Source organism: Capsicum annuum, chromosome 4, assembly GCF_002878395.1.
Source record: "Capsicum annuum cultivar UCD-10X-F1 chromosome 4, UCD10Xv1.1, whole genome shotgun sequence".
NCBI lineage: Eukaryota > Viridiplantae > Streptophyta > Magnoliopsida > Solanales > Solanaceae > Capsicum > Capsicum annuum.
Genome location: NC_061114.1, coordinates 218,958,037 through 218,973,428, shown reverse-complemented (window position 1 = coordinate 218,973,428; position 15,392 = coordinate 218,958,037). Strand labels below are relative to the sequence as shown.

Genomic DNA, 15,392 nt, shown 5'->3' with positions numbered 1-15,392 from the left:
TGTAAATCATATTTAAATTAATTAATTATTGAAGTAAAATTTATTTAAATTAGGTGAGAATTTTAAATTTGATAAATTAATTAATTTAAATAAATGAATTAGTTAAAAATTTTAATTAATTAATTTTTTACTAATTTAAATTTAAAATTTAAATTAATTAATTAAATTAAGTTTAATATTTAATTAATTTTAATGTAATACTTTTTTTTATTTTAAAAATTATGATTCAAATTTTTCAAATTTTAAAAGCATGATTATTCAAATTTTTCTACAATTTATAAATTTTTCTTATTTAATTAAATTTTTTTTTAAATGACGTGGCAGGCTGGCTGACGTGGCAGATGATGTGGCAACTGACGTGGGAGAGAGTGTGTTACACTAATCAAAAAAGGGTTTAAAATGTTGTTTTTTAGTAGGTTCAGGGGTCCAGATGACAAACATGTAAGTGGAAGTGTCCAACTTACAAAACTGACATAGTAGAGAGGTCCAGAAGGTTATTTTGCCTACTTTCTTAAACAACTATTCCATCACTTTTGTATTGTTCATAAAGAATTTCAGACTACCTAGACCCCGAATGCCTCAACAATATAGTGATGTTCATATTGATTTTTGAAAATGGAAGAAAACGGATGTTTCTGTTTTTTCTTCAAATTGAATTCTAAATCGTAATTCTAAAAAATAAATAAATTATGGTGATGTTTCAGGATATTTTTTGAATTTGAATTACAGTTACTATTTTTAAGCATCCACAAAATCAGAACTTTAATTACTGTCGTTATTAAGATAAGAAAATAGTTGGATCTGATTTTATTTTCATGATTTAAGGAAAACAGTTTCTTCATACATTGGAGTTACGTATGAGGTACATTGACATGTATATGTATTTTTTTAAATCTAGGAGAGAGAAAGTCAATCCGAGATCTTATGTAATTAGTTTCATTTAGAATGAGATTTATGTTGTTTATACTTTTTATATTTTAAAGGAAAAAGTCATCATTTGCACCTCAAACTTGTTTCGAAAAGTCATTTACACACTTAAACTATTGTCGTGATCTAATACACACTTGTACTATGTAAAAGTAAATTTATTTCAACCCCAAAACGTAAACAACCAGTCACATGATGGAGAGTGATTTACACTCGCGCCACATCACTGCCATATCAGATATTATATCATATTTTTAAAAAAAATTCATGTCACCCATTGCTTCTTATTCACCAAAAACACCATTAAAACACCACCACTGACATAATCACCATCAAACACAAATCTTCACCACAATAATTTTAAGACTCCACCATAGATTTCATTATCGGAATCACAATACAACAATTGGTATCACAAGAATTACAAACAACCACCACAAAATTCAACACTCACCGCTAAAATTGTCACCGAAATCACAATATCACCATTGTTAACATCCAAAGTTAATTACAAAGAGCCACCACAAATTCGCACCACTACTAAATCCTACAAGAAAATCGCACCATCATCACTACTATTATTGATTGAGCAAAATTGAAAGCGATTTTTTACAGAGAGAAGATAGATCTATAAAAAAAAGTGTTAAAAGATTGACTTTTGAGCAAAATTCACAAACTTTTACAGAGAAAGAACAGAAATACAAAAATAAATTGAAAAATTGATGTTCAATGTGAGAGCAGTAAGATCTGATCAATTTCAAATGTCTAAACGAAAAATTTTTGATCGGTGGCGATTTCACACTCAACTTTTTTTATTTTTCTCTCAAAAAACTATTATAAAAAAAATCATTCTCATCAACTATTGTTAGGGAGGAGTAGTTGTGATGAAGAAGAAAGGAAGAAGGAGAGAGACAAAAAAAAAGATTAAAGATGGGTGAAGAAGAGAGAGTGTGCGCAGGGATGGGGGAGGGGTTTAAAGAGAATTTTTGGCTTTTTTTTTTCCTCCGGGAGCGCCTTCTTTTCTTTTTAATTTAATATTATTTTCACGTCAGATTTAGGATGGAATTAAATTCATTTTTAAGAAGAATAGGTGTGTAATAGGTCGGGGCATTAGTTTAGGTGTGTAGTGACTTTTTGAATATAGTTTAAGATGGTTTTGATGATCTTTCCCTATTCTAAATTATCGAGCTCAATTACCCTAGCCTACCATGAACGTCCTTATTTGTTAGGGGAGCCTAAATGAGTTCATTTGTGTCAATGGGCTTGGCTGTTTGATTGGAAAATAAGTTAGAAAAATTACTTTACATTACTAATAATCTTTATCATATTTATATAATATTTTATACTTTTTATTTAATTACATCTCATCCATATTTTAAGTAATGTAATCAAAACTATATGTATCCAAAAAGTCAATAAATTATCCAAAAATTAATTATTTCGGAATAAGTTTTCTCTAAGTTGTTATCCATACTCCTTCCACTTCATTTTAGTTGAGCACATTCTATTTCACACAATATTAAATAAATTATAAATTAAATAATGAATTTTATTTATCCTTTGTTTATATTAATGATATTCATTAGACATAAAAATTAACATTACAATTATAATTGTTCACATTTAATGTATATTATTAATTATAGAGGTAAAATGAAAATAAAATAATTAATTCTATCTTAATTTAATAAGTGATTAATTAATATAAGATTTAATAAGATGACCAACTAAAATAACACTATAAAAAAATTAGTTATCTTGTAATATTATCCCAATTAAAAATAAATAAACCCATGTTAAAATTACTCTATAATGTCGGAAAAGATACTGGGACCAAAACCAAACGAGCCCCAAGTGTTTTAAGTAGTGTAGTTCAAAAGTCAAAACGGGGCGGAGGAAACAAGGTGCTGTGCCTGTGCGCGCGCCTGAGAGGAAAAGGGAAGAGAGATGAAGCTGTTAGGATGGTGGTTAATGCTAGTTGGTACTCTTCGTCTAGCATCAGTATGGTTCGGTTTCGTCGACATATGGGCTCTTCGTCTCGCTGTTTTCTCCAAAACCACAAGTATTTTGCTACACACTTTTTATCTTATATTACTCTTCGTGCTTTGCGTTTCGTTGTTGGAAAATGAGCTACATGCGTTTATTTTGGCTTTTTTACATTCTCGTGATCTGATATTGAATCTGTATTTACATCAAATCCCCTTGCTTTCGCCTTATGTTGTGTGATTTGTCACACTAAAAATTGACTTTTTGGTGATTTTGTTCTAATGCTAAGGATAATTATGTACAGGAAATTGTGGTAGTTATGTCTAATTTAGCATCTATTGAGCACCCAAGGGTGTAGCCTAATGGTTCAATGAAGTTGGGTTGAGCATCAGGTTCAATTCTCAATAGAGACAAACACCAGGTGCTTTCTTCTCATGTGTTCTAGCCTTGGTGGACAGAGTTATCTAATACTGTCACTGGTGGGAGGTATCCCGTGGAATTAGTTGAGGTGTGCGTTAGCTGGTCCGGACACCACGGTTATCAAAAAAAAAAAAAAAACTTTAACAGATATTTAGGATCACAAAGAGACAGATTAGGATTTTAAGTTAGTTAGTACATTGAGGTTAATTGCGTTTCTGGTTGTAGATGCAATTTTTTGTATAGATATAGTTTGAAGCCCAGCTATAGTACTCTGTGTGAGCTCATCTACCATAGTCTTACACCTTGTTTGGATGGTTGTTGTTACCTGTTGTATTCTATTGTGTTGTTAGCTTAAATACAATGTCTTTTTTTGTTGTTACATACATTCTATTTGTATCGTATCGTTTGATCCATCTTTTCTAGTGGCGTGTTACCATATTTTGTTGTTTGTTTTTATGTTCTCTGCTTGGTATACTGTTAATTGTCATGAGCCGGGGGTCAATCGGAAATAGCCTCTCTACTTCATTAGAGATAGTGGCATGGGCTGTGTACGCTTTACCCTCCCCAGACCCCATTTTATGGGAACTGTATCGGTTGATCCATCGTTAGGTTAAACGATGTCTCATTTTGTGTAACGACTGAACTGGTGTGTTCTTTTTCATTTTCTCTTTACGTATTTATTTAGTATCCTATTTTATCCTTTACCTTACCTTTTTATAGTAGCTCTACCTCATACCCTACTTTTCAAATAGGTTAATCCTTCAAATTGTTGACATGTGACATTATTAAACGATGGAAAACAATAAAATATATCCAATAAGTTGTATTCATTAAAACAATAGAGTACGATACAATACAATACATTAACAGTGTGTTAGTGGGGGTGACCTTACACTTAAGCTGGTCTGGACATCACCCTCACTCTCTCACCCACATACATATTATTTTTGTTTTTAGAAGAAAAAATTCCATTCTGTTATGCATTATAAATTCAAAGAGGAGGCATTGGGTTTGGACACGTGCTGTTTGAGTGTTGAAGCTTTGGATTTGCACCTAGACTAGATGCTTTTCATTTTGATTGGGAAAAGGAATAAGGGACAAGACACTGTTGAAATTGGTTTGCTACTCCATAGGGTTGATATGGTGATAAGAATGAGTAAACGGATCCACACATCATGTCATATGAGCTTAAGACTTGGCTTTTGACTTCATTTCTTTAGCATGACTTTATAGGTAATAGAATTGATTGGATTTACCAGTTTGAAATCTGTGGATCCATTGCACATTTGTTGCTTACCCAGGTCCATGTATTAAACTAGCTTAAGTTTCAATTTTCGTTCTGTATGTGCAGGGATTACTAAGTTCACAATTCATTTTATCTTGATTAAAGACTATATAACGAATTCTTCTACTTGAATATTTTATGCTAGTATAACTTAAGTTGCGCAGACTCTTCACTTTTGATGCCACACCTGTGTCGGATTCTCCAAAAATACACTAGTTTTGGAGAATCCAATAAGCACCTGTTGATATTTATGAAGAGTCCGAGCAACATAAAGTAAAACCAGAGTTTACTTCAGTGTTGTCGTTTTAGAAATTATTATCCCAAATCCAACCAATGACTGATCATAAATCAGAATGTTAATGCTATCAAAGCGAACAATTTCAAGACTCGGATCAAGCTCTTATCCTTGCTAAGGATGGAATATTTGTGCATTTTAGGTCGTTTTTAGTTGTGATTGGTAAATACCTTCTTATTACTGGTTACTAGAGCAATCAATTTAACATGTAGATATAATAATTAATAAATATAAACTAATGAAGACCTATTTATGGATATTCTGTTGCAAAGTGGCGTTTATCATTTAACTAGGCAGTTTTCAAAAAGACAAACTCCTACTCGTGGACAAAGTTCAGTCGAAACAGGAAACCAATCATACCTAAAGATTTACACTCAGTAACTCATGATGTGAGAATGTGTTATATAATCAGGTGCTCAGATTTTCCAATCCACCATTTGAATGAAAAATAAAGACGGTAAGATTTTCCCGAAAGAAGGCTAATTATTTCTATTTGAGCACAAAGATTACATATAACTGGAAAAGAATCATTTTTTTTTAATAGGGAATTGGATAAGAATCATTTTTGGTTCCTTATTCTGATGTGTAAGCACAATTTGTTCAGGGAAGTGATTGTCAGAAACTCCTGTAGCTTGGCCTTAGCTCCTAATGTTTGGAACCTATGAAACTGTATTATTCTCTTGCAGTATTTGTAGCACTTCTTTCATGTCTCTCTTAATTCTTTTCTTGAAACTGGATGTCTCTCTTAACTCTTGAGTTCTAATCTGCATGTCTATTTAAAAAGGTAAAATTGCTGCCATTGAACAGAATTCTGTACTTAACCTGTGGGTATGTCCACTACCTCCAAGCTCTCCACATAGTTTATCCTTTCTAAGAGAAGTCTTTCTCCAACAATCGCAGCGCAAAGACTTCTTAAAAGATTCTCTTTATGTCTGTGCAGCTTGCATTTGTTTTCATGGCATCCCATTTGGGTTATGTTGCAACCCAGATGGAATTGATTAAATCCGAGAGTTTGTTCGTCTTGATAGATTGCAATAGTGCTGTTGACACTACTTGCTTGACCCCGATGCACCTATAATAGTTTGCTTTATCATCCGGTAAGTGTGACATATTATGCTACTCATCTGGCCTGAATTAATTGGCCAAATGTTGATGGCAATGTGGGAATTCAGTGGTTACAACTTGTTAAGGTATAGCTTCTTGTCATGAAAATAGAACCCCAAGTTGCTGGTATTGCAATCAGTAACATATTTTCTTACACATTTCGGGTTCAGCTTCATGAATAACTTTAATAACAGTGAATTTGTCAGAACAGATATGTCCTCTTAAGTTTCACAAATGACGGCACTTTGTGGTGCTCGGTATCAGGAGGTTTTAATGGCGAATGCATTGAATAACATAGCTCTTTCTTTTTCTTGTATTCTGAGAATGCTGTTAAGTTTTCTGTGTCAACATACTTCTCTTGTCTAAACTCTTATGTTTCTAATGGGAACTTTTATTTTCTTATTTATCTTGTTGCAGTGACAGAAGTTCATGGAAGGACATTTGGAGTGTGGACCCTTCTAACGTGCACTCTTTGCTATCTTTGTGCATTTAACCTTCACGACAGGCCTTTGTATCTGGCAACCTTGTTATCGTTCTTTTATGCCTTCGGTCATTTCTTGACAGAGTTCTTGATCTATCAGACAATGGAAATAAAAAATCTTATTACTGTTGGTATATTTGCAGGTATTGTTCCTCCCAGAGTATTTTTTTATGAACGCTACTAGATCTTGCAATGTTTTCTTTTGTTCCCCTTCATCCCTGGATTTGGTCTGCTTTTAAAACAGTGGAAGTAAATATGGATTTAGGCAACTAGTGCTTCCAAAATGCAAGAACTGCTTTCAAATGACATAAACCTGTGGTTTGTCCTTTATTCACCTTGTACCATGTGATTTAGAGTTTCTGTTTAGCATCTACTAATGTGGACCGGGTTCATTTAGTTGTACCCTGTCACTGAATGTGCAACTTTTCTGAAAAATCTTTGTCACAACCGTGTTTCTTCCTTGTGAAATTTTTTGATTTCCATAATTGAACTCCTGCTTGATCCTCTTATGAATTGAAGCCTGTCTTTTGGGTGCAGTGCTGGTTGCTTGAGACCAGTTTACTATGTTAGTTACTTTTAAGGGAGATGATTAAGCAAACCTTTAACATGTTTCTAATAAAGAGTTGGATTAGTTATCAACTTCTGAACATCTTTACCTATGTTTGTGGTTTAACTATAAATGGAAGTTCTAATGATCTGTGGTAGCTAAAAAAATACAGCTGCATTAGTGGCATTGTCTTTCTGCATCAGCACATACTTATCGTTCTTTGCAGTAATTTTACTCCCAGATCAAGCACCACTTGACTGTCTAAAGAGTTCCATTTAGGGATGGCAATGGGGCGGTGCGGTGCGGGTTAAAGTAATTCTTTTTTTAAATGGTGTGGTGTGGGTTGCGGGTATATGCGGGTTTGAATTAATAAAAAAACTAAAAGTTAGTATTGTTCTCGTGAATATACCTAAAATTATATGTGTTCTTTACTTAAATTTTATGATACTTAAAATTACATGCATAACACTACAAATAAATAATTTTATAGTAGCTTTTTTAACATCTCTATTCATTTGAATAAAAATATGATATTTGATCATTACTTGTACAAGTTATACTTTTTGACAATTTTTTAGTGAAAAGTGATATAATAGAAATTAGTTATTATTTTCTAGTTGTAGATTTAAAAATATTATGATTTTCAATGGAGTTACAAATTTTTCAAAAAAAAGGGAAAAAATAAAAACATGGGGCAGTGCGGTGCGGTTATCCGCGGGTATGAATGTGGGGCGGGTTTATGTGGGTTTAAATGTGATGCGGTGCGGTTTTAAAACTTGCGGGTTTAGTAAAAACTCGCACCGCACCGCACCATTGCCATCCCTAGTTCCATTTTCAAAAATACAGCTGCATTAGTGGCATTGTCTTTCTGCATCAGGACATACTTATCATTCTTCGCAGTAATTTTACTCCCAGATCAAGCACCACTTGACTGTCTAAAGAGTTCCATTTTCCTCAGGCACATCTATAGTTTGGATGTTGTTGCAGTGGAATGCACACCAACAGGTCAAAACTAAGAGTCCATAGAAGTGAATCCACAGCAGTGGCTTGAAGCAGATTTATGGAATGTCGCTCCTTTCAAACTATGCTTCTGCTACTGCAATGTATGGCTCGAAGTTTCAGGTGGGAAATCATAGTTTCATGGTTGAGCTCTGGAAAAATCCCTCCTGGAACTTCTTAGTCCCCAATTTCTTAGTGTAATGTCTTAGTGCCAGCTTTTCTTTGTCTGTCTTTTTAAGCAATAGGAAGGATTGTCTATCTCAAACTTGTTCATTGGAATTTTTCAAATATTTTCTTAAACATGGAATGCCCCACGGTTTTTGTTTTCTACTACTATTTTAAAAGCCATGCGGATCCTTATTTTCGTGTAACTTTTTCTTTTTGGTTATTTTCGGCTTTATTTTGTAGTTGTCAAACAGTAACGGATGTGCAAATTTGGCCATTTTGTTTTTGCCAAAACCACCATTATATAAATTAGTAGGAGCAACTGAGTGTGACTGGCAGTAGTAGCTAATTTGCTTCATCAAACTGAATGAGTCACATTTAGAGTGCAGAAAGCATGATTTTGGGTTGAAATACACAGAAATTAAGAGCAATTATCTGTCTATTTCTGATAATATGCTGCTTGAATGATAATATTAAATCTGGAAAACTACCATTCCACAGAATTACACCTTCACTATAAATCGTAATGACACTAGTAATATACTATTAGCATGAAAAACACAATTACAATTACTACTACATATAAGCAATCCTTGCATCTCTATATTTCAGCAGCTAACTAACTTGACAATTAACTTCCAGTCACCTGTTGAAATCCTAAAGTGCTCCAGCAAAAACATTCTTCTCTAATCAAATAATGGGTTCTTTTAGAATTTTGGCTTTCCAAAATCACAATACTAAAAGAAAGGGCAGCCTGGGCACTAAAGCTCCCACTACGCGCAAAATCCAGGGAAGAGTTGGATTACAAGAATCAGTTATATGCAGTCTTACCTGCATTTCTTCAAGAAGCTGTTTCCGGTACTTGAAGCCGCAAAAATGACAATACTAAATAGCAGCTATTCAACACCCTATTCATATTATTTATCTACTAATTAAGAATAATACTATATAGTTTTTTGTCAAACTGCATCTCTTCTTGTTGCATCTTTATCATCTTCATCTATAATATCTTCCAATTGCTCATGTTCTCCAACTCCATCACTATCATCATCTCCACCATTCTCATGATTTTTCACCTCATCCAACTCTTCCTGTTCAAGATCTTCATCAGGGGGTCTTTGAAACTCAGCAGCTAACTCATCCAACAACAAGGGATTCAGATCTTTTCTCCCTAACTTCACAACTTTTTGCAAATCTTGTTGTCCCTTCACTGATTTTTCTCCCAAACTCTCCACTTTACTCTTGCTGTAAGATTGTTTTACTTGGTAAATCAACCATAAACAGATCAGAAACAGTGCAAATACTTGAAAAACATGCTTTAATTTGAACCCTTTTATCCTCAAATTCCTACTTGATGATTGCTTCAACATGTTCAGTATACTCACAGTACTGCTATAGCGCTATTCCTTCATGTTATACCTACTTGGAGTTGAAATACTATCTGTGTGAAGAATCACATAATAAAAATAAATATTGACCATTAACCAAAAAAAATATCTTATAAGTAATAAAATAGTGTTACTAAAAAAAAAAAAAGGTATGGTAAAGAAACTTACCAGTGGAGTAAAGAAGATGAGTGTCAAGTACTGGAGATGAGGTGTGAGAAGAAAAGGCTCCCCCACTTTATTTGTTTAACTTAGAGGTACATGTGGTGCATTGGTGTTGGTTATTTTAAAGTTGTTCGGATGTGTCGGTAGAGGGAATTTAATGAGAGGCTCACCACTGGAGTCAAACATCAATTGACCTATATATTACATTTATTTAATACAAAATTTCATAAATAACAGTAGTTTAGAGCCTAATTATGAATCATAGCAATAGTTTACATATTTATATTTTTGGAAAAGTGCCTAAAAGCGCTTCAACTATATAAAATGGTGTAAAAATATCCTCCATCTTCCTATTGGACCTAAAACATCTTTTTTCGTCTATCTATTGGACTTAAAATAACTTCTCACCTATCTATTAGGCTTAAAATATCCTTTTCGTCTATCTATTGGCCTATTTTACCCTTTTATTTAGGCAAATTACATGGAATAACCATCCTTAAAATTTAATTACATAAATAATAATACTTTTTCAATATTACAAAAATATTCTTTTTTTTACATATATAGCCATTTAAAAAAATCAAAAAAGATAATTATAATTCTTAATTTAATGTTATAACTAATTACCAATTCACCTTATTTTCAATCTTCAAATTAAAAGTGGAAAAGATAATTCATGCTTTCAACTCTTTCTCTTATATGCTACATAAAAATATATGGTATAAATATTCTAATATATAGGTAGACATGAAGGAGATTTTCGGCCCAATAGATAGACGAAAGATATTTTTGTATTATTTCACATAATTGAAGGGCATTTTAAGTCCTTTTCCGTTATATTTTTAGTAAGGTATCAAATATCCGATGGAATTATTGAAAAGCGCACAAATTAATTTAAACATTGCCATCATACAACAAAATAGAATGACTTTTAGTAACTGTTGCAAAACCAATATGAGACCTTCATTAGATTTGAACAGTTATAATCTAATTGTTGATGCATGAGATAAGCCAGGGGCACAAGTGGGTTCTGGGCTGGGAACTACAAGCAAGGCAGGGGCTTTTTATAAGTGTAAATTATTGGGGAAAGAACAGAAATAACACTTCAAATTAAATTATTTTCATGAAAATGATCACAAAATTTAAATTTCACTTTCTAGCCATTTCAATTTACTGGTTTGTTCTATACCGTTTCTACACACCTTCTATACAGTTTCTATACAAATCTCATACATATAAATATTTTATATGAAAATTATACAGTTATGATTCACAATTTATACAATAACTGTACTTTTTTTTTTTACACGTTTTATACAATAATTATATAATTTTCATACACTTTCTATATATTTTTTAAATATACATATTTGATAGAACTATACAATTTCTATACATATATCTTACATAGATACATATTCTATTTAACAATTATATCATTTTTATATAATTTATATATTATTTCTAAACAATTAAAAAAAAGTAGAATATTTGATCAGTTAAAACATTTATAGCAAAAAAAAATTAAAATATTTTTAAAAGGACCGAATTGTCCAAGTTGAATATTGTATCAGTATTATATACATACTGTATCAGTATTGTATATGGACTGTATATGAATTATGTAGGCCAAAATGACCCAAATTAAAAAATGACTATAAAACGGAAATAGTATATCTGACTGATCACTTTTTAAAAAGTTTTCAAACTTCAACTATTTGTTTTAAAAAGTGATATAGAGTGTCTTTTTCCCTAAATAAATTATTGGTATGAGAACCTTTTAATCCATGTGAAATTATGAACTGGATCACCTGCCACGCTGCCAATGGCCCCAAATATGTTTACTCTTAGGGGTCGTTTGGTAGAGTGTATTAAAAGTTTAATATATGTATTAGTTTTTGTGCATTAGTAGTATCATGTTTGGTATCATATTTTTAACTATGCATAGTTAATACTTATACTAATTGTACATTCTATTGTGTATTGAGATGTGTATTAATAATACATACCATTTTTTATGCATTAATAATGCAAGATTTTCAATACATGTATTAATTTATTAAATGACATTACTACCTCTTAAATTATTTTTTCTCCTTTTCCCACTATATCACATCCCCTATTCCTTTCCCACCATATTCAAAAAATGCTCTCTCTATTTTTGTACTCTATCATGGAAAAGAGGGTGTTATTTGATGAACTTATATGAGATACAACAAAAAGGGTTCATCCGAGAAGAAATTCTCTACATAGTTACCGCAATAAGTTTACATTGTATTAAAGTCCTCAAATTTGTTCTTATATATGTTGGATGATAGTCTTGGACATTTAACTGCAACTTGCTTGCTTTAAAAACTTTGAAATGTTAATACCAAGTATGATTAATCATAAAGTTCAAAGTATTTAGGATAATTGTTTTAGTATTTACATTCTTATTTCTAGTAATTTTCATTCTTATTTCTTGTAATTTTCACTTTGAAATAGGAATTTGTTCGAGTTTTGTTGCTTGTACACCTTAAAAATAGATTGTACAAGGAAGGTTGAAGGAAGGATAATTCAGTAAAAAGCATCTTTTTATAAAAATTATATAAATATATATTATCTTTAATACATCAAAACAAACGCTATGCAAAAAATAATGTATATGTAACTAATATCAGCATTGTTAATACTTGCATTAATAATAGAAGTATTACTAATACACCATATTTAGCATTATTTTTATACACTCTACCAAATGGCCCCTTATTTGTTTGTCTATTAGCTTCACATTTACTCAAATATGAAATTTCTAGCCCTTGTAAAAAAGAGATGGGAGATAGAAGTGTCTAAAAATCGATTTAATCGATAAATTGAATTGATAAAAATGTTATTGATTTATTAATACTGAGTTATTGGGTTAATGATTGTTCAGCGGCTTTGTAAATTTTTTTATTGAGCTATCAATTCGGTTTACGATTTTAAAATTTTTGTTAATGGTTAAACCGATAACCTATATTAAAATTATATTTTTTCGCATTTATATAATAGTGATTTTAGATTCTATATAGATAGATACCTTATTGTCTTTTATATTTTATAGTTGTTGTCTTATTTCTTTTAATTTGTGTAGACGTTATACACGAAAATAGTGTAGAATAAATGAAAATAAGAAACAGTAAAGAAAGATTAAGAGAGTATTTTCTTATCGGTTAAATAAAAAATCGAACCGATAAAAACCAAAAATCGATTAACCGAAAATCGATAAACCGAATCAAACTGTCCGATGCACACCCCTAATAAATGAAGAGGAGATAATGAACTTGAAATGTCACTCATAGAACTTGTCATTTCTAAGCAACTTATTATTCAAAACTTTTTAACTGAACGAACATGAAAAAATTGAAAACTATTTTTTTGAAAAAAATTTCCTCAGTATCGAACGCACCCGTAATGAGGGTTTTGGGCTCAAGCCTTTTTATTATGGGCTTTTATTCAATCTGTTGTTTCCTAGTTTCAGAAAAAGGCTTATCGAGTTCACAAGAAAATATAAGGAAAAATTACCTATATAACGACATGTTTACTACTATTTATCTAAAATCTCAATTATTTTCTAAATTTCAGAAAATCCCACCTTTTAGCCTTTGATGATGCATATAACTAATGTGAGATACATCCTACAAATACATTTAATAATTAAACTATTTTGCATAATTTAAGGGATATAACGGCTAAACTAGCATTAGTTTAGCAATTAACTTAACTAATAATGGTAGAATCTCAATATAATCCCACAAAAAAAGATGATTTGTTGCTATTCCACCTTTTTAAACGAAATCTCTTGCATAATCAGTTTCCAGATAGAAACTATTCATACGATTTTCTTTTTGTTTTCTTGATTTTGTTTGAAGTAATTGCAATGAATATTTCAGTGTTATTACATTATTTCGATGTTTGGATTAACGATATAAAGTACGAGGGTTATAAGAGTGATGGAATCGTTGTTAGTGAACTTGTAACGTATGATAAATTAATTTCGGCCATTATTATAGAACTGAAAACTGACAAAAGAAGGAAAAAAATTTGAGGCTCGTTACTTAATTAATGGTAATGCGGCACAGTTGTTGATTCATAATGAGATGAGTGCGAAGCTTTATATTGAAATTAAGAAAAGTGAGCCTGTTTTTTGGATGTATCCACTTATCATCACTACAGTAGATAAATTTGATAGTGAGATGTTATTTGATGGAAAAGCTGGTGCACTAATATGTTTGGATAATCTATGTGAAGATGTTGCGGAATTAATTAGTTATAATTCTAATTGTTCTGCTCTATTGCCGTTGTTCGATATGAAGGGGAACAAGATCATTACTGTAACACCCCGTATTCAAGTACGTGTATTGGCGTATTCAAGTACATGTATTGGTCTTATTTATATGGAATTAATTTTTTTTATTTTATTTATACCGGAATTTGCCCGTCGATGGTTCCATGCAAAGGTTATTGAATAAGCTTTCCAACGATATAAAGATTTCCAAAAATGGATAGGTTTCGGATATAATCGAGCACGTTCGAAACTATAAAATGGTGGCCGGGATATTTGGAAATAGTAAATGTGCAGGAAAATTTCCTACACACAAACTACTGAGGATAGTCGTATTTTTGGGTCAACTTCGAACGATTATAACTCCCTTAATATAATGAACTGGGAGAGCTGCAACCTATGAAAAGAAAGATCTTTGAGTCTTCTTTCCAATTCAATTGGTTTCATCCAAATCCAACGTCTGAGTAAGGATTTATACTCGTTTTACTTCAGCCTATCAAAATAGATTTTTAGGGTCAACTTCAAACGACCATAACTCCTTGTACAGGACGAACTGGGTGGCCTACTTTATATGAAATGAAAGCCCTTTGAATTATCCTTCCAACAATACCAATTTCACCCAAATCCGATATCGGAGCAAAGAGTTATGGTCGATCTAATTTAGCTTATCAAAACAGTCCACCAAAGGACAGATTTGACATTATTTAAATTTTAAAGGCATTTTGGCCATTTCATATTATATTATGGACGGGAATATGTGTATATATACATGTATATGAGTTCAAAAACTCATTTTCATCATCAATCATTGAGGAAGAACAAACCCTAGCCAAATTTGACCTTTAAATTACTTTTGATTCAACCGTAGAAATTTCAAAGTAATCCGATAACTGCGTTTGTCATCTCGAGAGCTTTGAACGGCACCTATTATTTGTGCAAACAGGATTGCATAATCAAGAGGTGAATTTAAGGTATGAATATTGTTTGCCTTTGTTCTTTTCCATATGTATATGTGTGATAGAGGATTATATCTATTGGTTGTTATTGAAAAGTGATGGAAATAGGGTTATGGACTATTTTGCATGGTTTGCTTGTATTGAATTGTGGAAGGTGGATATGGTAATTGAGTTATGGAAGGTGGATATGGTGATATACTATTGAATTGATGATTATTTATGTCTATGGCTCAATTTGGTTTAATGGATTGGTTGGAAGGATAAATAAATCCAAACTTGATATTGGAGGATATTGTATGAATATGCATGGCATGTGAATGTAATTGAAGTATAAGAGCGTTAAAGTGACACCCTTTATGGTGTAATTAAGGCTT

At 31.7% G+C, this 15,392-nt stretch overlaps 2 protein-coding genes across 2 annotated transcripts; one reads left to right on the top strand and one right to left on the bottom strand.

Annotated features, from left to right (window-relative positions):
- Positions 1-2,720: 2,720 nt before the first annotated feature.
- Positions 2,721-8,374, top strand: LOC107867303 (ergosterol biosynthetic protein 28). The gene is made up of 3 exons (XM_016713469.2): positions 2,721-2,989; positions 6,435-6,641; positions 8,004-8,374. Exons 1-3 carry the CDS (start codon positions 2,875-2,877, stop codon positions 8,069-8,071), a joined length of 390 nt encoding a protein of 129 aa, XP_016568955.1. The 5' UTR covers positions 2,721-2,874; the 3' UTR covers positions 8,072-8,374.
- A 277-nt stretch (positions 8,375-8,651) lies between these two features.
- On the bottom strand, positions 8,652-9,926 carry LOC107867302. Its single transcript, XM_016713468.2, has 2 exons — positions 9,766-9,926; positions 8,652-9,650 (listed from the first exon to the last, which is right to left on the bottom strand). The coding sequence occupies exon 2, from the start codon at positions 9,577-9,579 to the stop codon at positions 9,169-9,171; it is 411 nt and encodes a 136-aa protein (XP_016568954.2). The 5' UTR covers positions 9,580-9,650; positions 9,766-9,926; the 3' UTR covers positions 8,652-9,168.
- Between the last annotated feature and the right edge of the window lie 5,466 nt (positions 9,927-15,392).

Excerpts from the sequence above, each read along its gene's own strand:
- LOC107867303 (XM_016713469.2), top strand. The coding sequence starts at position 2,875 with ATGAAGCTGTTAGGATGGTGGTTAATGCTAGTTGGTACTCTTCGTCTA. Across the intron at positions 2,990-6,434 it reads TGTTTTCTCCAAAACCACAA|TGACAGAAGTTCATGGAAGG; the intron begins GTATTTTGCTAC and ends ATCTTGTTGCAG. Across the intron at positions 6,642-8,003 it reads TACTGTTGGTATATTTGCAG|GCACATCTATAGTTTGGATG; the intron begins GTATTGTTCCTC and ends CATTTTCCTCAG.
- LOC107867302 (XM_016713468.2), bottom strand. The coding sequence starts at position 9,579 with ATGTTGAAGCAATCATCAAGTAGGAATTTGAGGATAAAAGGGTTCAAA.